This window comes from Panthera leo, chromosome A1, assembly GCF_018350215.1.
Source record: "Panthera leo isolate Ple1 chromosome A1, P.leo_Ple1_pat1.1, whole genome shotgun sequence".
In the NCBI taxonomy this organism is placed as follows: Eukaryota; Metazoa; Chordata; class Mammalia; order Carnivora; family Felidae; genus Panthera; species Panthera leo.
In genome coordinates this window covers 93,732,936-93,755,143 of record NC_056679.1, presented here as the reverse complement: position 1 = coordinate 93,755,143, position 22,208 = coordinate 93,732,936, and the positions used below count along the sequence as shown (strand labels likewise).

General features: G+C 48.0%; 1 protein-coding gene and 1 pseudogene across 1 annotated transcript in view; both read left to right on the top strand.

Annotated features, from left to right (window-relative positions):
* Positions 1–4,113: 4,113 nt before the first annotated feature.
* On the top strand, positions 4,114–13,787 carry LOC122216456 (annotated as a pseudogene).
* A 1,104-nt stretch (positions 13,788–14,891) lies between these two features.
* TRIM36 (tripartite motif containing 36) overlaps positions 14,892–22,208 on the top strand; it is a 32,195-nt gene continuing 24,878 nt past the window's right edge. The window contains exons 1-2 of the mRNA XM_042933309.1: positions 14,892–15,223; positions 17,277–17,511. Of these exons, the coding sequence (XP_042789243.1) occupies positions 15,197–15,223; positions 17,277–17,511 (262 nt within the window). The 5' untranslated portion in view covers positions 14,892–15,196. The remainder of the gene's footprint in view (positions 15,224–17,276; positions 17,512–22,208) is intronic.

The following is a 22,208-nucleotide window of genomic DNA, read 5'->3' as shown; positions in this document are numbered from 1 at the left end:
GCTCAGAGCCTGGAGCCTGCTTCAGATTCTGTGTCTCCCTTGCTCTCTGCCTCTCCCTTGCTCACGCTCTGTCTCTCTTGCTCTCTCAAAAAGAAACAAAACATTAAAAAATTAAAAAAAAAAAAAGATTTGGGTTTTTAAAATGACCTTTCTGGGTACAGGTGCTAGGATGCATTTTTGTCAGAAAGCCACATTTTTCTGCTTGTACTTTTGAAATAAAAACCAAGCGTTTACCAAAACCGAGATCTTTTTTAGATTTCTTATTCCAGCCTCTAACTCTTAAACTGCTACCCATTCATCATCATAGATTTCAACCTTCTAAACCTCCACACCTATTTGTGTCCACAGTTTAAGAAAAACTTGAAATATGTTTTCTGTCAGTATTTGTTAAAACTCTTAATGTATCATGTTGTTTACCCTCAGAAGGAGAAAGTAGGGTGTTAGGGGTGAAAATGAAGTCAAGACTGCGTATGCGTTATGTTTACTTCAGTAATTGGCACGGTATTGGAGCAGTTGCATTGAAGTCCTTCTCTGTTAGATGGAGGTTGGCAATTAGAGGGTTTCCCACAGCAAGTGACCCATTTAGCATCGCTAGTCCTCTCTGTGTGAAAAATTCACACATTACATAATCCCACTGTTAAATACCTTTCTCTTAGGTAGGAAAGCTCCCTGTGAAGCAGCATCTGTCATGTTAATCTCGTGATATTTAAGACATGTGAATTAACTTTTTTAAAAAATTTATTTATTTATTTTGCAAGAGAAAGTGCAGTGTGTGGGTGCACAAGTGAGGGAGGGGCAGAGAGAAGGAGAGACAGAATCCCAAGCGGGCTCTGAGCCAACAGCCAGCGTAGAACTGGATGTGGGGCTTGAACTCGTGAACCCTGAGGTCATGACCTGAGATCAAGAGTCGTTCACTTTAATAGGCTGAGCCACCCAAGCGCCCCAGTTAATCTTCTTCTTAATTTTGGTTCCTTTGGGGAATGAAGTTTAATTGATATCAGTGTTTATCATATTAATCTTCATTTGTTCTTAGAAAAGCAATGATAAACCACACTTTTGTTTGGTACCTGTTGACTGTCTGTCCCTGTGTCTTTGAGGTTCATGCTTAGAATTTCAGGAGAGATTTTTGTGGTCTTTATTTTGTATGCCTGTCATCTTTGAGAGGTCTTTGCTCCACACCCAACGTGGGGCTCAAACTCACGACACTGAGATTAAGAGTCACATGCTCTACCAACTGAGCTAGCCAGGCGCCCCACTTTGAAAGGTTTTGAATGCTCCATAGTGCCTCACACACTGCCAACCATAAAGAGTGGTAAATACCACCAGGCGTCGGCGTAAACTCCAGGATCTAACCCAGGTTGTAATTTCTGAACACTGATCTGGACTCTCACGGGCACTTCTTCTCCTTGTTGCTGAGCAACTGATTCTAAGACCCTTGTCTCCACCACTATCTTGGTCTTGGGTAGGAATCCAGGCAACTGAGAATGATATTTTGCCTGGGGTGTTTCTGCGGTCAGGTGGACAGACCTTTGACAATAGCAACTTTTTTTTTCAGGGAAAAGTGCTGGTGCTGCCAGATGGCAAAGGGATCCTTAGATCAGAGATCTTAGCGTTAAGACCAGGGAGGGTTAGAGACTGTTTAGTTCCAAACTGGTCATTTTACAGAAGGGAAAGCTGAAACTCAGAAAATTGAATGGACTTACCCAAGGGATAGCAGAAACTAACAATTTCCTATCCAATATCTGTTTCTTCTTCTTCCTTACTAGCAAGTCCTTGATTTTGTTTACAGTGGCAATGCTCCCAGAGTAAAATAATCACCTTCCCAACCTTCCTTGAAGCTAGGGGTGGACATATGACCCAGTTCTCACAAGGGATATGTAAGTGGAAGTCATTGGATGGGGTTTGGGGGAAAGCTTTTTAAGAGGAAACATTTGGCTTGTATGCCCCTTTGTCTCAACTTTCCTCCCTCTTGCTTTTCACGCAGACGGAAGACTAGTTCAGTTCTAACACTGTGGTTTTTATTATGTGCCAGATTCCATTCTGGGGCATGAAAAACTTTCACTTTTAGAGCAGTGCCTCTTTCTGGTAATCTGTTGGCTATTGCTAATGTTAGGGAAGAATCTGTTCATAAATGCTATGGATGTGTTAGAATCCTGCTAGTATTTTGGGGCACCTGGGTGGCTCAGTCCATTAAGCATCCAACTTCGGCTCAGGTCATGATCTCACGGTTCATGGGTTCGAGACCTGCATTAGGCTCTGTGCTGACAGCTCAGAGCCTGGAGCCTGCTTTGGATCCTGTGTCTCCCTCTGTCTCTGCCCTTCCCTGTTTGTGCTCTCTCTCTCTCAAAAATAAAAATAAACATTAAAAAATTTTTTTAAAGAATCCTGCTAGTTTTATTATAGAAGCAAAGAGAACACAGGAGGTTCTCCAGAACTTGAGGACAAGAAGCTTCCAAGCAAGAAGTATTATGATTGTGTCTGACCTCCTACTCAGCCCCAAACACCTAGTGCCTTATCTTTTGCTGCTTTGCTCCAATCAAGAGTCAGCATCAGCTCATAGAGGAATGTAACACATTGAAGAAGTAGGAAAGTTATGATTAGAACAGTTAAGGAGCAACATTATTGAAGCTTTAAGGAGAGGTGTGTAGGGACCAGGGTGGGGGGTGGGTGGGGGAAGAAACACAGCTCTCTGGGCCAGAGGAGAGAAGTCAGAACATGACCAACAACAGAAGAGCCCAAGAGGACCCCCCCCCCCCGCCCCCGTGTATTATGGAGCCTCGAAAGCTGCCCTGTGCCTGCAAAATGGGTCCTTTCCATACACCACCCTGCCCACTGGTGCTGAGCCCAAGCTCAGCACGATGCCAACCTGCTTAAGGAAAGTGGCTTCACTCCTGTAGTAAATCTTGTGTTTGTGTCTAATCCAATTATCGCTGGCTGATTTTGTTTTTGGGGGAAAACTCAAGCCCTTATCGCTTTCCTCCTTTCCGAGGAAGATAAGAGACAGCCCACAGGGGAGTAATAGACCAGGGCAGACTTGTTAAGCCAAGTATTATTTTCAAGGGAAGCAAAGATTGTCAGGTATGAATGAAGCAGGGAGGAGACCGGGAGGCCATTTCAGCCCCCGCTTCCTGGGGGAGCTGCTATTTTAAAAAGAAGTATAAAATGTGAGAAACATGCGCTGAAGGCTTAACTCGGGTAATGAAACGAATTGTTGGAAAAGTGAGTGAGTCGTAACTAAGGGTGTTCATGCAGTGCTGGCAAAAATGATGCTTTTTTTTTTTTTTTTTAAATTATGGGAAAGTCGAGTATCAGGAGGATATAGAGATACAATCGCCCTTGCACACTTAGAGTGTTTAAAATACAATCCTTGTATTTGTTCTCATCTCGGAAGCGCTGGGCTTGGTCTTTGTTACCTATTGGGTTTCAGGAAGGCTGACTTGAGACGCGGCGTTGCCATTTTCTGGGCTCTCATTAATTTTTTTTTTTTTTTTTTTTCCGGCGCTGGCAGGCTGATCCTTTGTTGTTGCCTCCTCTGCATTCATCCTCTCTGCCCTCGCACCTCCAGACAGTGTGATGGTTTTTTTTTTTTCCCCCCAGTCCTCGCGCCAGGAGCTCCGGAAGGCCACCTTCCCCGGCATCCGAGGAGGCACCGCTCTCACCATCCCGAGGGCGGAGGGGGGGGGGGGGGGTGTCGTTGGGCTGGGACCGCGCCACGCCGGGAGCGGACCCGCTTTTGTGTCGCTGTTTGTCTCCGCAGCCGCTCGACCCCGGGCTGGAGGCGCGCGGGCCGCGACCCCCGAGGAGGCGGGGCCTCGGCGCGGGGCCCCGCCTGGTGTGCATTTCACTGCCGCTGCCGCCGCCCTGGTTTGTTCAGATACTCCGCCCTGCCCCTGCCGCTGCACCCAGATCCCAGGACGCGGCCGCCCGGATCCCTCTCGGGCCTCGAGCCCGCCCAACCCCGCTTTGGGCTTTTCCCCGAGCTTGCTGGTTTTGCCTCGTTAACCGCATCCTGGAGCCGCGCTTGGCAAAACTCAGACTAAAAAGAGAGGGTGGGGGGAGAACAAATTCGATGCACCCGTCCGGGTCCTCCAGAGTTTGTGAAGGGTCGTAACCATGACCGAGTCGGGGGAGATAAGTGAGTTTGGCTACATCATGGAATTGCTAGCCAGAGGCAAGGTAAGTGCTGGGGCGCGCGGTGTCGCGGCCTGGGCCCCCACCCCGGCCACTACCTGGCCTGTCACTGTAGGCGTCCCGGTCCCTTCCAGCGCCCGCGGAGGGCGGGGACCGGAACCCCGGGTCCGCGCTCCCAGCCAGGGCGTCCCAGCAGCTGCAGAATGCAAAGTAGCCGCCTTTTCTTTATCGCGCCGCATCTCTGAAATGAGCCAAGGGGACTTGGCCAGCTGGGCGACGGCGGGGGCTCCTGGGACGGCGAGGGGCGCGAGCTCAGCTCCGGGAGATGGAAAGGAGGGCGGGGCGTTGGCCTCCGGGGGCGCTCCTCGACGCCCCCAGGACTGCCCAGTCGTGGTGACTTCGAGTAGGTGACCTCGAGCGTCCAGGCGCGCAGCGCGGAGCGGAGCGGAGGGTCGGACCAGCGGGTGGACAGTCGGGAGGCGGGACCGGGTTCAGCGCGCAGTGCGACCGTGAGGCGGGTAAAAGGCAGAACCCCAGTTCGCAGGCCCTTGGCGTTGTCAGCCCTCTTTCCAGGTCCTTAGGCGCTGCCCGAGGCCGAGAGCATTTCAAGCAGTCTGCTTTTGCAGGGGAGGCGTGGGGGGGGGGGGGGGAATGCCAAGGAGCCGGATTTCAGGCAGGCACCTGTCCGGGAGCCCGTTCGAAACCCGGGCTGGCGCCGTCGGTGTTGCCTCGCGACCACGCCCTCGGCCGGCCCCGGTGGCGCCGAGCCTAGGCAGAAAGCTTGGCGGCAGGCTGGCCTCCGCGCTGCAGCCGAGAAACTGCCCAGGGAGGCACCTGAGTGCTTTGCCGGCCGGCGGTGTCGGGAAATGCAAAGCTGAGCCAGGCGCGCTCAGCCGGGAGTCGCAGCCGGAGAGAGAGAGCGAGAAACGGCGCCTGCCTTTGCCCTCTGCACCTGGAATTTCGATAGGTGCTGGCATGAGGGAGAGAAGGACTTCCTGCGCGCAGTCTTCAGAAAGGAGGATGATCCCGCAGCCCTGCTGTGAGCATCTGAAACTTCGGGCTCACACCTCACCAGCCCCAACTGCGCCAGGTTTTAGCTTTCAGGGCAGGCAGTCCCAAGGCTCCGCGCCGGCGCGGGTCCCCGCACTCCCAGATGAAAGCGTCCCGGGGGAACCGCGCGCCTCCCGGGATTCTCTCTCCCGTTCTGCAAACACGGAATACACTCATCTGAAATAGAATGCTGGTTAACATCTCCAAGATAGAAGCTGTGCTTCGGGCCGCCCCCCGCCCCCCACCGTTGACACCCGGGGCCCAGAAGTACACGTGGAGGACCCGCTTTCCACTTTTCTTTCTACCCTGGGCTCTAGCCTGCACCTGGAAGGGGCCTCTGGCGCGTGCGTGGGAACACCCGGACCACCACATCCAAGCTTCTGTCGCCCAAGAAGCTTCAACCTTGGCCACCCGCTGGGCCTAGGGTGCGTACCACAGCCCGCTCCACCCCTTGGAGGGCCCACCCTGGGAGGAAAGGAGAGGGCCAGAAAGAAGGAAGCGCCGCTTGGAAGGAGGAGACTTGCAGCCAAGGGGTCAGAACCCGGCTTTCTTAAGTGCACCGCAGGATCCAGGCTGTCCATGATCTCTGGGGGCTGGGGGTGCGGAGGAAGCAGGATGCCTTTTGCTGATTGCAAAATAAATGGACCGCTCTTGATGGGGAGGAGTGGGGTGATTGAGAGGTGAGTTCTTCAGAGGGAATCAGAATTGTATTCATTGGCTAATACTTTCCTTCAGTACAGGCCCAAACTTGCAGTTCTGAGAGAATAGCTCTGGGGCGGGCCCCAGGGATCTGCGTGTCGACACCCCAGGTGATTATGAAGCAGACGGATGAACTTCCCATAAACACCAAATAGGCAACTAAGGCAGCACCATTAGTGAATCCTTAACACTTACAATAAAACCAAAACCAAACGCTCAGAGTGAGCCACGTGTTCACACTGTTCTTTCTGAAATGAAACGGGGAGAGCAGAAGAACCTGGCTTCATCCACGGTGTCTGCATCGCTCAGTAGCCACTCACCCGCTCGCTAGGCCGACCCTGTACACCAGGCTTCCCGCCAAGCACCTGCAGCAAGCACATGAGCAGCGTTCTCCACCGACTTCCAAGGTTAGAGGCGTGGGTGTCTTTCTGAAAATCTCTGAGGTTGGGAACCAGGCTCTTGCTGTAAGAACTCAGGACAGTTCCGCCCTGGGCCTTTTTTTTTTTTTTTTTTTTTTTTTTTTTTTTTTTGATGGGGTGGGGGTGGGGGATTAGGAGTAGCCTCCTACCCATTTCCCCTCAAGCTTATTCTCTGCCCACTGTCCTCATACTTCCCGCCCCCACTTATGTGTGTGATTACACAGGATTGGGACACTGAATACCTCTGCGAGCATGAGCCAATGAATAGCAGACCGTTGAGATTCACTTGCTTTCTTTTCCTTTGGGAAGTTAGACCCCACTTTGGAGTTCAGACTTATAGTGTAAAGGATACTATGAAATGGCGCTAATGACACCAAGTCTCCCGAGTTAAAGGAGAGCAGAGGCCCATTATCTTCCTGCCCCCTTCACTCCCCTCCCCATCACTCTCCTCCACTGCCCTCCCCACCACACTTCCCTTCCCTTCCCTTCCTTTCCTTCAAAGTTGAGACCAACAGCTTGACCGTCATTCTAATTGCTTTTGCTTTTCTCTGATGGCTTTACAGCTTTACGACATTAATACGTGCTTGTTTGAGTGTAACAGACTTTACACAAAGTTTTACAGAGTAAAAAAAATGGCACTTCACTCCCACCTCCAAAACCCTGCCCCCCTCCTCCTGGGAGCTGCAGTGTCTTGTGTGTCTCTTTCCAATTAAATTAGCTTATTGTGTGTTCTCTGAACGTGTGTGTGGGGGGGGGGGTGGGCGGTGAGGCCACATTCATCTGAGGGTAACCTAAAACCTGCATCACAAACTTGATCAACCTATTTTGATCAGCTTATTTCACTCTCTTGTGATGACGACTTTAATATTTAATGGACACAGGATTCTCTACCATTGTGGTCTTTCTGCTCAGCAAACCATGACCTGGAAGTATAGTTGATGCCTGTGATAATTCTCAGGAGGCTTAAAAATCAACGTACATGGACCGCCTTATATTTCACTCTCAGAGACATTTGTGCCACTTCTGGGAGATACTTTTTGGGCTTTTGTTTGTTTGTTTTTGTCTCTTTTGTATCTCATCCCTTTGGACTAAAATAGACCTTTCCAAATCTGTGGTCCATGTCCAGGATTACTCAAAGCAATATTTTCAAAACTTTTGGGCTCTAGAAGGGTTTGGCTTATTAATTTTTTTTATCATCCTCATTCACCTTTTCCCTTCACACCATCACACACTCTGGAACCATATAATGAAGATTTGATGACAGTGGAAGAATTGTCCATACAAATGGAAGAATTTATATTTAGGGTACCTCTTTATATTTAGACAATTTAACACATTTATATTTATGTATAAATAGTCAGAAAGTACTATTTGGTTTTTGTTTTTTTAAAGTTTATTCATTTTTGAGATTTGAGAGAGGCAGAGCATGAGCAGGGGAAGGGCAGAGAGAGAGAGGGAGAACAGAATCCGAAGCAGGCTCCAGTCTCTGAGCTGTCAGCACAGAGCCCAACGTGGGCGTGGGGTTCGAACTCAGGAACGGTGAGATCATGACCTCAGCCAAAGTTGGACGCTTAACCAACTGAGCCATCCAGGCGCCCCTAGAAAATGCTACTTGTTTTTTCCCATAGTTCAATAGTTCCTGTTCAGACACCTCCAAGGAGTATAATAGTTTGAGCAGAATAAAAGCAGCTTTGGAAAGCTTACTATTTAACTTTGATAGAGAAACGGCGATGATTCCATTATCTGGTGAATTATTACTTTTAATTTTGAATATCTCTGAAGCATAAAAACTACAAGAACTTTCATAAGCACAAAATTTACTGTGAAACAAGAAGATACTTGTATTCAGAAAGAATTAGGTTTAGAAAATCCTCAAATCTAGACTAATGGAAAGTCTTAAAACCTCTCCCGGGACCAAAACAAAAATACCACCAAATGATCTGTTTCAGAAGGCTCAATAGGTACTTGCTCACACAACCAAAATCTAAACTGGGTGATAATGCTAAGGTTGGGTCCACTGCAAAGTATTCTTTAAAATATTTTTTTATATCCTGGGATAGGGTGAAATGTGTGCGTTGTGGGGGGTAGGAAAGGCAAACAGAAAATTCAGACTTTAGCAATATATTTGCAAAGTAGCCAATTTCACAAATATAATTTTCCTGTTTTTTTTTTTACTTGTTCAATAGATAATTTGAAAAAAAAAGGATCTTAAACTACTTAGTCATATAATGCTTAAATCGTATTTTTTTGTGCAACTGTGAATTACATGTTGTATATTTATCTGTGGGCAGTGCAATAGGGATGCTGGAGGGAGACTCAAATTTGAATCTCAAGGTTCTTTGGTATCTGGTCATGTGACCTTGAGGGTATTACTTAATCTCTGGTTAAAGGTGGAGAGCCCTGTCCTGTCTGAAGGGAATCATACCTATTCACAGTGTTATTGCCAGGATTAAATGAGTATTTTACAGAAAGTTCCTAATACTGTTCTTGGCACACAGTAGGCTGTTAAGTGAAAGTTATTACCTCTAGCTGCCATGACAGCAGAGTTTGGTTTTGAGACAACTTTATCCAAACTGTGATTACTAACAAGTGGAGATGGGGAGTTGCCAGCCAGATAAAATACAGGATATAGAATCACATTTGAATTACCGATAAACAACAAACAATTGGTTTTTAAAATTTTTTTAAACATTTATTTTTGAGAGATAGAGTACACAAGTGGGGGAGGGGCAGAGAGAGAGGGAGACACAGAATCCGAATCAGGCTCCAGGCTCCCAGCTGTCAGCACAGAGCCCGACATGTGGCTTGAACCCACAAACTGTGAGATCATGATCTGAGCCAAAGTCAGATGCTTAACCCACTGAGCCACCCAGGTGCTCCAACAAATGATTGTTTTAATAGAAGTAGGTCCCTTGCTGTTTATGGAGCATACTTACACTAAAAAAAATTAATTATGTGTCTGAAATTCAAACTTATCTGGGTGCCCTGTGTTTTTGCTAAACCTAGCAACCCCAAGTGTAGGAATAACGTGTAGTCCAAGGGGACCTGCTAACAACATCTAAATATTGTTGTTCACCTCAAGTTGGCCAAGGGGGACCAGCCAGTTCACTCCTGCCATTAATGGAAAAATGTCTGCCAGAGAGATGCTGTGTTTTTCTCATCAAATTTCAAATTACTGGGCTGGTGCTGTTTAGTAGGGAAGTGTCTATTGGATTTTCTCTCAAACAGACAAAAGCTTAAAAGGGAGGGAAGATAAGGCTTACAAGACATCAAACATTCATGTACGAAATGAGAGTATGTAATCGTGTTAAACTGAGCGGAAAGACTGTAAGTGCCAAAGGAGTTCAGAGTCAGGAGCTGATCAATGAAAACGAGACCAAGGAGGGAAAAGGCTCTAGATCTGCAGCTTGAAAGATGAGGAGGAGTTGGCTGGGCAATGGACATCTGAACTTCCGGCCTCCCTGGCTCTTCTCCCCCGAGGTTGTTCCCATAGAAACACTTTCTGACAGGTAAGCTTGGCCTGTCACAGGCTTGGGTCAATGATTGATAACTGCCATTCATTGTCCTTTGCCTGTAACCTCTTGATGCCCACTGGCGTAGATAGTGCATGTGCCAATCTCCTGGGAAGCCCTGTGATTTACGTCATTGCTGTCTTGTTCCTAGGGACTCTTCATTTTGTACCCAGGTTGTCCATTGACTAGGAGTCCCCAATAAGGGGCAAGGTGGAGGAGGAGGTGGCCGTATCGCCTAGTTGCGACTTCTTGTTCAGCACATGTTAATGGAATGGCACCCTGGCTGTTTGATCTCAGACCAAACAGATTAAGAGCCAGTGGTGTTGCACGGCACTGACTGAAATATGCACCATGGTCATTAGGACCTGACTGTGCCAGGAACTTAATCTCCTGTTGGGTATTAGGAGTCGGTATGGAAAGAGACCAACCAGGTCAAGTGTAGTGGATAGCCTAAAAGGTAACAGGTTTACATTTTAAATGTAGGTAATGAACACTTACTGAGCCTCTCTCCTTTACCAAACCTGAATGGTGGTGGTGGTGGTGGTGGTGGTGGTGGTGTGTGTGTGTGTGTTTGGGAGTGGCAACTGCTGGTAGCTGAACTAGGGGAAAATTGACAACATCCTTCCCTGACCTTTTGGGCTTGATGAAATATATAGATGCAAGACAGCTCATGCCTCTGTGATAGAAGAGCCATTAAGCAACACCGGATGAGATAATGTACGCAAGAGTGCTGAAGGTCTGTGAACTTGGTGGAGGCGGTGATAGGTATGGAGTAGGCTTCCTTATGTTGAACTTTGACCTGTATTTTATTTTAATTTTTTGGTGTTTATTTATTTTGAGAGAGAGAGAGTGGGAGGAGGGGCAGAGAGAGGGAGACAGAGAATCACAAGCAGGCTCTAGCAGGCTCTGCGCTGTCAGTGCAGAGCCCAGTGTGGGGCTCAGTCCCACCAACTGTGAGATCACGACCTGAGCCAAAACCAAGAGTTGGTTGCTTAACCAACTGAGTCACCAGGCGCCCCTGACCTATATTTTGAAAGAAAGTATTGGAGAGGTGCCTGCGTGGCTCAGTCATTGAGAGCCTGCCTCTTGGTTTTGGCTCAGGTCATGATCTCAGGGTTCAAGAGTTCAAGCCCCACATCGGGCTCTGTGCTGAGTGGAGCTGCTTGGGATTCTATCTCGATCCTTCTCTCTCTGCCTCTCCTCCACTTGTGTTCTCTCTCAAAAATTAATTAATTTAAAAGATAAAGTATTGGAAAAGGAGGTGCTAGGATACTCCAAACTAGGAAGGGGTAGGTACCCACAGGATGGTATGTGCAATGCAAATCGGGAGAATAATGATTTAAAAAACAAAATACAGATCACTTGTGTCCTTCCCACTTAAAAGCCTTCAAAAGCTTCCCAAAGTCTGCAGAAAAGATGCACGGCTTTCAGGTATACTAGACTCCTTTTGTATTATTGCAAGTTTATCACCCCTCCTGTAACCCTTGTCCCCCAACACACAAACATTTAAATCCACTCGCATGCACATATACCCCTCCTGTTATGGTCCTACACTACGCTTCTCAGGGTCTAGGACCACAGCTTTACGCTGTCCCTGTGGCAAATGGAGCAATAAGGACAGAGAGACCTGAATGGAAAGTCATCTGTAAATACTTAATGGATAGGCTGTTTCTGTAATCTAGGCACTGGTAGCAGAGACTCAGGGTGGGCAGGGGAATTGGCTGTAAGGATGAGAAAGGACAGGGATCTGAGAAGAAACCAGAGGATTTGAAGCCTGACCAGAGGTAGAGGGGAAGGAGAGAGGAGGCTTTAAAAACAACAACAACAACAACAACAAAACCAACCAAACCCACAGAATTTTAACTTGAGGAACTGGGAGAGATCTTGGTATGCTCGGTAAGTGGGAAGCTAGAATGTATGGGCCAAGGGGGGGGTGGGTAGGGTGGGGTACAAATGACTAGAAAAGTGGGTAGAATGGTTTAGAATGGTGGTTTTCATATTTGGCTATCTTCCTACTAATACACCCCCTCCCCCCTTAAGCTTTTCAAAATTTATGGGTTAATGGTTTAAATGAATATGGATCAAAATCTGTATGGATTAATTATGTAAATTGCATTAAAAAGTTTCCAGAATTAGGGGCGCCTGGGTGGCTCAGTCTCGGTTGGGTGTCTGACTTCGGCTCAGGTCATGATCTCATAGCTCGTGGGTTTGAGCCCCAGGTCGGGCTCTGTACTGACAGCTCAGAGCCTGGAGCCTGCTTTGGATTCAGAGAGAGAGGGGGTGGGGGGGAGAGAGAATGAGTCAGGGAGGGGCAGAGAGAGCAAGGGAAACACAGAATTCGAAGCAGGCTCCAGGCTCTGAGCTGTCAGCACAGAGCCTGAAGCTGGATTTGAACCCACGAACTGTGAGATCATGATCTGAGCAGAAGTCAGACGACTTTGACTGAGCCAGCAACTGAGGCACCCAGGCACCCCTGCTTTTTACTTTTGTAATACAATTTTTAGAAATCCTTCCTCATCAGTACGTTCATTTCAGCTGCTGTGCAGTATTCTACGGTATGGTTGTACATCATGGATGATAGATAATATAGATATTTCTTTAAATAAGGTTCGAACAAGGACTTTGTACATGTTTCTGTGCACACATGCAAGTCTTTCAGTAGGAATTTTTTTTTAAGTTTATTTATTTTGAAAGAGACAGTGTGCACAAGCAGGTGAGGGGCAGAAAGAGAGGAGAGAATCCCAAGCAGAATCTGACTCTGGCTCGATGCCATCAAGCTTGAGACCATAACCTGAGCTGAAATCAAGAGTCCAAGAGATGGATGCTCAACCGACTGAGACACCCAGGCGCCCCCAGTAGGACAATTCTTAAAGGTGGAATTGCTTAGTCAAAGGTATATGCATTTGACATTTTTGATAGGATGTGCAAAATTTCCCTTCCAATAAGCTGTACCAGTCTACAGCGTCACACACAAAAAGCTTGAATGTACCTACTTCTCCACATTCTTGCCAAATGTATTAAGATTATATTTGAACTTTGGGGCACCTTGGTTGGCTCAGTCAGTTAAGCCCAACTTCAGTTCAGGTCATGATCTCCCAACCCTGGGTTCAAGCCCCACCACCGGCTCTGTGCTGACAGCTCAGAGCCTGGAGTCTGCTTAGGATTCTGTGTCTCTGTCTCTCTCTCTGCCCCTCCCCTGCTCGTGCTCTCTCTCTGTCAATAAATAAATAAATAAATAAATAAAAATAAACATTAAAATTTTTTTTAAAAGATTATATTTGAACTTTGAGAATCAGGTGGAAAATGCTATGTCATTGAAGTCTGATTTGCATAATGGAGAGCTTTCAAATTTATTTGTGGCCAAATATTGTCTATACAAGTTTAATCTTTAGCTCATGTTAATGAAGTCTTCTCATCTCTTTTACTCAGTTAACTAGTTCGTTTTGGACCAAAGTGCTATTCAAGTGGGCTGATGTGAGGTTACAGCCAGAGGAGAATAATTTAACGCAAAGAACAGTATTAAAAACAAACACTGATTTATGCTTTTTAATGGCTGAGTCTTTAAAAAGTATATGGGGACATGGTGTGGTACATGATGTAGGTAACCGAATTACGCGGGTATTTGTTATTTTCCTCATTTCCCTCCTGATTAGGACGCTTCACAACCTGGGGGAACGAAGCAGTCTCAACTCAAGCACGCGGGGCCACAGACAGGGCATTAATCCGGATCAGACTAGTCCAGGCATTGCTTGGCAAGGCCTCTCTACACCTCCTCATCTGTAAACTGAGGGTTTTCCACTAAAGACAACCGCTCTAGCCCTTTGCTGTTCTTGTCTACACTGCCACCCCAGTATTTAATCGCCGGGTTGGAGAAGAGGCTACCGCTGCTGACCGTGCTGTGGGAAGACGGCGGAACTTTTCACACGGAGAGACTTCTCCCAAATAGAAAATACGTGGGAAGCATTTCAAAACCTAAACGGGATTCCTCTGCTGCAGCTCCAAGGTCCCTTCACCCAGCTGTTTAGGGCGCCCGTTTTCCCTGTCTCTACGTAAGGATGGAAATAGCCGGCTGGGAAGGCAGTGGCGTGATCCAGTAACACGGCTTCCAACCACCCCAGGTTAACCCGTTTTCGGTTCGCCGTGAAACGAGACAGGAGAAACGCGCTGGAGAGCCGCGGAAGGTGAAACCCGCGCTGCTGGTCCCTGAGCAGGCGAGGCACCGCGAGGGTGCGCAGGTGCCGGAGCCGCCCCGGACCCGCGGCGCCCCGCGCCCTGCGTCCCCAAGGGGGAGCCGCAGGGCGGCTGCCGGGGCGGGGGAGGGGCGCTCCCGCGTCGCCGGCTCTGGACCCCTACCCCGCGCCACTTGGCGACAACGTGTTGTGCGTGCCAGCGCCGCGCCCAGGGGTGCCAAAGCAGAAGGAGAATATGAGTGATTCGTGACCAGTTAGGGGATGTGAAGTTCACCCGACGAATTGGGCCGGAAGAGAAGGAGGAAGAGCCGGGCGGGGACGGGGACCCGCTAGGGGAACCCCCGGCCCGGGAAGGGGTGGGACGGGCGGGTCTCGCTCCGGTCGTCTCCTCCGGCGCTCTGTTCTGCGGCGCTCCGTGCTATGGCACCGGGAAGGCGGCCCGGACCCGCCCTCGCCCCCGCCGGCCGTCCAGAGTCGGGAAACGGGGCTTGTAGGTGATGCCTCACATCGCGCTTCACCAAAGCGCAGGGAAAGCAAAATGAAGGGCAGAGGGGCGGTGCCCGGCCAGCAGCCAGAGCTGCAGTCCGCGGATACTCTGCCGACCGCTCCATCCCGGCCCCGCCCCGGCCCCGCCCTCCGCCTCCCTAGCCCCCTCACTTCCGCCCCTCCGAGGCTTCCTACAGCGTCTGGCCGCGTAGGCGGCGGCCACCCGGGAAGGGGCGAGCGGCCGAGGGGGCGGGGCCCAGGCGGTGGCGACGGCGGAGGGAGCCCGGACCTCGGCGCGCGCCGCACTCCCACCCCGCCGCCGCCCGCGGCCCCGCCCCCTTTGTGCGGTGGGCGCTGTTGCCCGGGCGACGGCGCCGCCCCGCCCCGGTCCCGCCCCTCGGCGGCGTCCGCGCCCCGGTCTCCGCGCGGCCGCCAGCCCAGCCGCAGTCTGCAGGAGCCGCCGCCGCAGCCGGCCGCGCGGCGGGATTCCGGGGCCGTCGCAGGGAGCGCAGCTCGGCTCTCCGCGCGTGTGCTTTCGCCCGCCCCGCTCCTCGCCGCGTCGGTCCGCTGGCCGGGTCCGGCCGACCAGCTCGCCCTCTGGCTCCGAACCCAGGCTTCCCGGCCGCCGCAGGGACCCGCCCACCAGACCCTGCCGGGGCCGCCTGCCTGTTTGGACCCTGCCGTTGATGACACCTGGCAGGAGGCTACTATGGAAGGGGATGGTTCCGAAACGCTGGTGAGTGGGCGACAGGGGCCTCCACCTCACGCTTCCCTGGCGGCTCGCCGGGACGCCCGGGTCTCTCTCCTCCGCCCTGAGCCAGAGGGAGCCTCGCCTCACGAGGAGCGAGGGCGGGCGTGTGGTGGCCCCGCTTCCTCTTCGCCTTCCGCGCCCCGGGTTCCGCAACCCGGGGCGCCCCCTTTCTACGCCTCGGAGGGTCGGATCCCGGGTCTCCTGGGCCCGCGAGGGGGCGCCGCTCGGGTGCGGCGATCGCCCACCTGAGCACCTCGGGCAATCCGGGAGGGGCTCTTTCATGGGGTCCAGGCTGTAGACTTCATTCGCCTCCGGGAGTCGGGTGCCCGTCGCGGCGCGGGGCGCATGCCCCGCCCGTGTCGGGCCGTCCTTTGTCCCGGAGCGTCGCGGAGCCGGCGCCCGGACCCCCGCGGGCGCGGCCCACCCGGCTCGCGGTCGCGGCGCGCGGAGAGGCTCCTCCCCGGCTTCGCCAGCTTGCGCGCGGGGGGCGGGCTTGTCCTGGCAGCTGTCGGGGTGCAAAGTGGTTTTGTCTGAAAGGGTCGGATCGGCAGTTCTTTCCAACTTGTTAGTTTCCGGTCGAACCCCCAGTGATTTTCAGACAGCTTCATTGTGGGAGCCGCCACATCCCATTTCTCTTAATCAGGGTGTTTCCCTCGGTGGATGTAAAAACGGAAAACTCATTTTTTCTGTTGGATAAGAATTGTCTTGTATCTGTCGTGGGTAAAACGCTTACGTATCGCTTTATGGACCAGGAAGATGGAAATGATTTTAGATCTTCCAGGGGGAGGTAAACCTCCCATCAAATGAGAGCCTATTTTGGACACCCAGAATAATCCCCTTTGAATCTATTTTGGAGGCTCAGTTGGGTGTCACGTTCTTGGTGAAATGACATAGGACGTGAATATTCTATTTTCTTTGCCATGAAGTGTGGCTGTCTTCCAAATTTGAAAAAATCGTGACATGATGTGGGCTTTTATTAAATATTTATTGAATGATGCAGCAAGAAACACTTCAAAGACCCATCCACGGTGATAAAGGCATTTCAATGTGGTGCTGTTGTCACGGACTGTTAAAGCACTCAGGGTCACTTCAGGGGGAATACGTTTTTAATTAGTTAAACTAAATTAATTAACTCGATGTTGACGTTCTGTGTGTTTCCAGTAGTTGAAATGATTGCATGAGGTCTAGGAGTACTTTCAGATTTGACTGTAAAATGGTAGGGAGGCTGAATATAGATTCATAGCACCTGCAGTTTGGGAGGGGTGTGTGTGTGTGTGTGCGTGCGCGCGCATCCGCGCGCGCTCGCAGGAACTACATATGAAAGGTTGTGAAGACTGGTATGAGGTCATCTAACCTTTGAGACTCCGTGTTTCTCGTGGAAAATAATGCACGCCTGTAGTATGGAGAGCACTTAAATAATGGTGCTTTGTAGTCCTCCCCACCCTTTCAATATTCATAAAGTGCTTTTAAGAGAACCACTTCCATACCCATCGCCAGGAGATGAAGCATTTTAGCTACATTATAGTTGCAGCCTATGAAAATTGGTCACATTTAATGTAGAAAATTGCTGATGGTACAGCTCGTAAATAGATTTCAAGGAAGCTTCCACGAACATACTGGCGAACCCAGCTTTTGCCGGCTCCTGTTATTTGCCACAGAGTTAGTGTGCCCAGGAGGAACATGGTTTCATTCTCAGTATGCCATGTTCTTCCCTTTTACTGTAGTGATCTACTTGTAGGATTTCTCAGATGTCCTAAATCAGTGAATTCATGATGATTTGAGTAACTTCATAACAGATGAAGTATTATGGGCCCCTCATATTTTGTGCTGATTATTTTCATACTTCAGTTTTAACCATGTCAAGTGTCCCTTCTGTTCTACGAGGTGGGGGGTGAGGGTTGATGGTACGGAATTCTGTTGCCAAAAAGGGACTTCAGATTAAACACCTGAATTCTTAATTCTTTTGGAAGGGTGAACACACATGTTTAATGGGGTCCAGGCACTTATTTTGATTCTGATTTCTTTTCCTCAACTCCAGGTTACCATTAAGAATATCGAAAGAGAGCTCATTTGCCCCGCATGCAAGGAGCTTTTTACCCATCCGTTGATTCTCCCTTGTCAACACAGTATCTGTCATAAGTGTGTAAAAGAACTCTTGCTGACACTCGACGATTCCTTCAACGATGTGGGATCGGACAACTCCAATCAGAGCAGTCCTCGACTCCGGCTCCCCTCTCCTAGCATGGACAAAATTGACAGAATTAGCAGACCAGGTACGTGCCAGAAGCTTGGGGTCTGGGAGTTTCCGCTGTGTCTATGGAAGGGAAGTTACTGTTGCCACTTTGAGGGTTGATCTTTCCAGGTGAATTAATTAAAATTAGTTGTAAAGGAACCCTTCCCTCTTTGAAAATGTCAAAATGAACTCCTCACTGTCCTGGTACACACTAAAAGTCGGGTATTGAACACCAGCTTTGTGTTAGACCCCTTATTAACTGTATTTAGGGGATGTTCTGACCCTGTGGTGTCCTTTATACGAGGGATGGAGTAATGGACCCCAGAAGTACTTACTAGGGAAACATCTGTCTCTGGTAATATGTAAATAAATATTCCGATTAAAGGATGAGACTCCACAGTGACTACTCCTAAAAGACTTTTTAGATGGGTTATTTGGTATCGTTTTATTCTACCTGAGGATTCTGTTTTCTTCAGCCATTTTTAATCCATGTTTTAGAAGAAGAATTTTGAATATCAACTAAATAGTGGCGGAACTCTGTCGTAATGACAGAAGTAGATCTAGATGTGTGGCACATCTGTCTATACAGCCAGAGTCCTTATTATGCAGCCAGAGTGTAAATTGTTTCCCTTTGGGATGGTGTTGCTTTCTTCTGGACATCCATTGCAGGATTAAGGTAGATCAAAACTAATTTGAAATCATTGGGAACAGGGCCACTGAGAATTTCAGGGCCAAAATCAGCAGTGAGGGAAGACCAAGGGGAGGCAGAGCTTTGGGTAGAAATACCGCAGTGTCACGTTAGGTTCGCCCTTTGTTTGGAGGAGAGTCCTTGAGTGGCTCTGGGCACCAGACTGTTGGACTTCGAGGTTTTAGTTTTGATCCTTTAGGCCACTGTGTTTATTTCTCCCTCTTACAGTGTAGGAATAACTTTTTAATCTTATGTGTTAAAAAAAACATATCAGAAGAGAGCCTCCTCCTCCTTACTTGCATTTAGCAAATGCTGTCCCTTTTGGTCCACACTGTGATGGGGAATCTCTTAGAGCAATGTTGGTGTCCTTGTGCTCCATCAGACACTGGATAAGAGGGGATTTGTTCTAAGAGTCGTATTAGGCTGTTTTAAAAACATGTATTTTACTTTAAATGGTAATCACGAATTCCTCGTAAGATTATTTCGCACACATAAAAAAATTAGAAGCCTATATAAAAAGAGGAGCATGAAGTCGGTGGGGGGATGTAGGGAGTATGAGGTCAGAGAGGGTCCTGCCTATTGTGAAGTCATCACTTGTATGTTTCCCTCCCTGCTAGGAGCTAGCTGTCACACGGAGGAGGGAGGAGAGACATTTCAATAGCTTGAAATCACCTACCAGATAAAATGGAGATATTCTGTTGGTAGATCCTCCCTGGCTAATTAGGGATCCCTTACTGACCAAGAGAAATTCACTTTTTGTATATTAATATATAGCAGGTATTTATTAAATATTAGTACTTAACATTCAGAGGAATTTTGGTCACGTACTAATATTTCTGTAATTAGATTGAGCTTATGTACATATTTTACGAAATCCTGTATCTGCTGCGGGTTTTTAATCTTAGTACTTGGTTGGTTTTTATATGTGATTCATATGGAGAATGAATGAAATACAGATGAAGTATGTGTCTAGCAAGATGAGATATGGCTGTTTTTAAGAGCTCATCTGACAGTACTTGGTGGATGTTTAATAAATACTTGTGGAGTGGTTGTTGAATGTTGTGGGATTTCTACAAAGCATGCCATAGTGGCTTTTATTCTGTAATAGTGGTGTTTTTGTCCAGAACAAGAGATCCATTCCATCATACTTGATAGTGTCCAGATGAGAAATAGACTTAGTGACATGTTCCTCCCTCTTTAGGAAGAACTTACAGTTGGGATCATGTCCCAAGGGGGGGAAGCGAGAAAACTCTTCTGGGAGGAGCAATTACAGGAAGTCAGAGTATTTAACTTGGAGAGGGGGAGAGCGCAGGATATGATGGCGGTCTTGCGGAAGAGAACAGTAAGCTGGGGATCTTCACACAGAGGTTCCTGATCAGTGAATGGTAAAAGAGGAATGCAGATTTCAGCTCGGTGCGTAAGAAAACACACCCCACAGGCTTTCCCAAAATGAGATTGTCAATCCCTGTCACTGGAAGAGATCAGATTTAGATGCTGCAGGGCCCAGTGAACACATTAGCGAGGCAGGCCCCCGGCATAATAAATACAGGAACGCCTTTCATCTTACTTGATATGGAGATAGACGAGATTTCATTTTCCCGTTAACTCAGCTACCATAGGAAAACCAGCAGCCTAGGTATCAGCAGCCAGCTGTCTTCCAGGCCTCCCCTGTTAGAGACAGTGGCGCATGGTTCCGGACCGTAGACTAGAATGGATGCCTTGTCTAATGGGGCAGTAGCCGCTTGGCACTAGTGGGTTTGGGGATGCCAGACATTCCCCCTCCCCCCGCACAAGAGCCTGATGGTGGGTTTGACATGTGATCTTTTACATGTGGGTAGTTAATTCAAATCATTTAAAAACCACGCCAACTCAACAGGATAGGGCAGCCAAAACACATCTTTGACTGTGACCCATCCAGTGTTTGGGCCATCAGTATTTGGAGTCTTTTTTATTTTTTTATTTTTAATGTTTATTTATTGAGGGGGGGGGAGAGACATGAGCATGAGTGGGGGAGGGGCAGAGAGAGAGGGAAACAGAATCCAAAGCAGGCTCCAGGCTCTGTGCTCAGAGCCCAACGTGGGGCTCAAACTCATGAACCACGAGATCATGACCTCAGCCGAAGCCAGATGCTTAACCGACTGAGCCACCCAGGTGCCCCTGGAGTCTTTATTTTAAACACTGGTTGTGTGACCACCATTTGACCCTCCGTAGAGGGGATTTCTGCCTTGGGTGGTGGGTCAAGCCCGTTGTACATGAGCGGCCAGTACAGAGAACTTCTGCATTTCATTCATTCGCTCAACAAATACTTAATTTACCTGCTGGTTGCCAGACATGGCCCAATGCTGAAGAGGCATGAACAAGATAGATCCACCGCTCCTTTTTAAGAAGCATATAGTCCAGCATTGTACAGAGTCTTCATGTACACATGGAGAACACAGTCCTCCATCAAGAAGAGTGTACAGAGCAAATTAACAAATACAGATGAAGAACTCAGGGTGGGGAGACTCCAAGTATAGTAGTCACTTCTCAAATGAATGCAGATTTTAGGATTGTCCTCCTTTTCATGATACCAGTTTTAAATTAATAGAAGTTACTGTATCACAAATATAATGCTACCCTCCAGTTATGGGGCCTTTGGCTCTAATTTCTCTTCGGAGAGATTGAAAGAGAAATTTATAGGGAAGTAATGCACCCCCCCCCCCCTTTCCCTTCTGGCAGATTTTTAAAAATGTTTTCATCATTTGGACATACTCGGGGAGGAAATCCTATTCTGAGCAATTGGTGTGGGAGGAGCAGATTTCTAAAAATTGGTTTTGCTCTTGGTTTGCCAAAGGGATTAATTAGACCAGTACTGTCCTGTATAGTAGCCATAAGCCACATGTGGCTATTGAGCACTTGAAATGTGCCAGCTGGAACTGAGATTGCTGGAAGTAAAAAATATACTCTGAATGTCACACACTTAGAATGAAAAAAGATATAAAATGTCTCTAATGATTTTTATCTCTGTTTGCATTTTGATGGGATAGTATTTTGGATATATTGGGTGAAATAAATAGCATGTATGATTAAAATTAATTTCACTTGTTTCATTTTAATCTGGCCACTAGAACATTTAAAATGGCATATGTGGCTGATGCTTTTGGGCTCACATATCCCTTTTGGATATTGTTGCATTGGAGATTGGACAGATTTTTAAAAGGGTGCCCTGAAAGGAGGGTAAGGTTTGTGTGTATAACACAGTAACACATTCAGTGATGTAAAAATAGCCATTTTACTCTACATTTTGGGTCACACGTATGCAAGGCTTTTCCTGCATTTTGTATTTCCTTTTGTCAGGAGGATAAAATCCGCTTTAGCAATGTTTATATGCAGTGTTGATAATACATTGGTTAAAAAAAAAATCAAACAAAAGATGCTTGATATTGCTGTGTATTTTCAACAGTTACCAGAAATATGATTGCTTAAAAACGCAAATCTATAAGATAAAGTTTAGGCCTCTTAAGTGTTGCACCAACAATGATTTAATTCTGGGCTCCAGGATCAGCCTGATGAATGTTTTTTACAATGATGGTTTCATAAATACCACGTGTGCCAAGGAGAAACACATTTTCTTAGTGTTAATTCAAGAATTGTGTTATGTGCAGGACACAGTTGCTGCTTTATCTTTTGTTAACAAGTTGTGAATCTTTTCTTTGAAATTAAATCCTAAATCCAGCTTTCTGTTCATTGTTCACAGCATCACAACGGAGATCTTTGGGGTGGAGAGGTAGAAAATGCTTTTATTGCTTGTGTGGCCGCAGGCAGTATAGTGTTAGATTTAAATTGAGTAACCGTGTATACGTAAAGTTGTTAAACATCAGTGGTCAAGTGTTCAAAATTCTGTAGAACGTGAACACATTTGGGCTGAGTGACTTAAAGGTCAACAGGACTAAATTTCCACGCGAGGTCTGGTGTTTTTAAAGGGAGCACTGATGATTAGCGCTTCCGTTTTGTCAATCCGCGTGACAAGATACTTTTGAAGAAATGACGTACTCTTGCGGATCACCTTA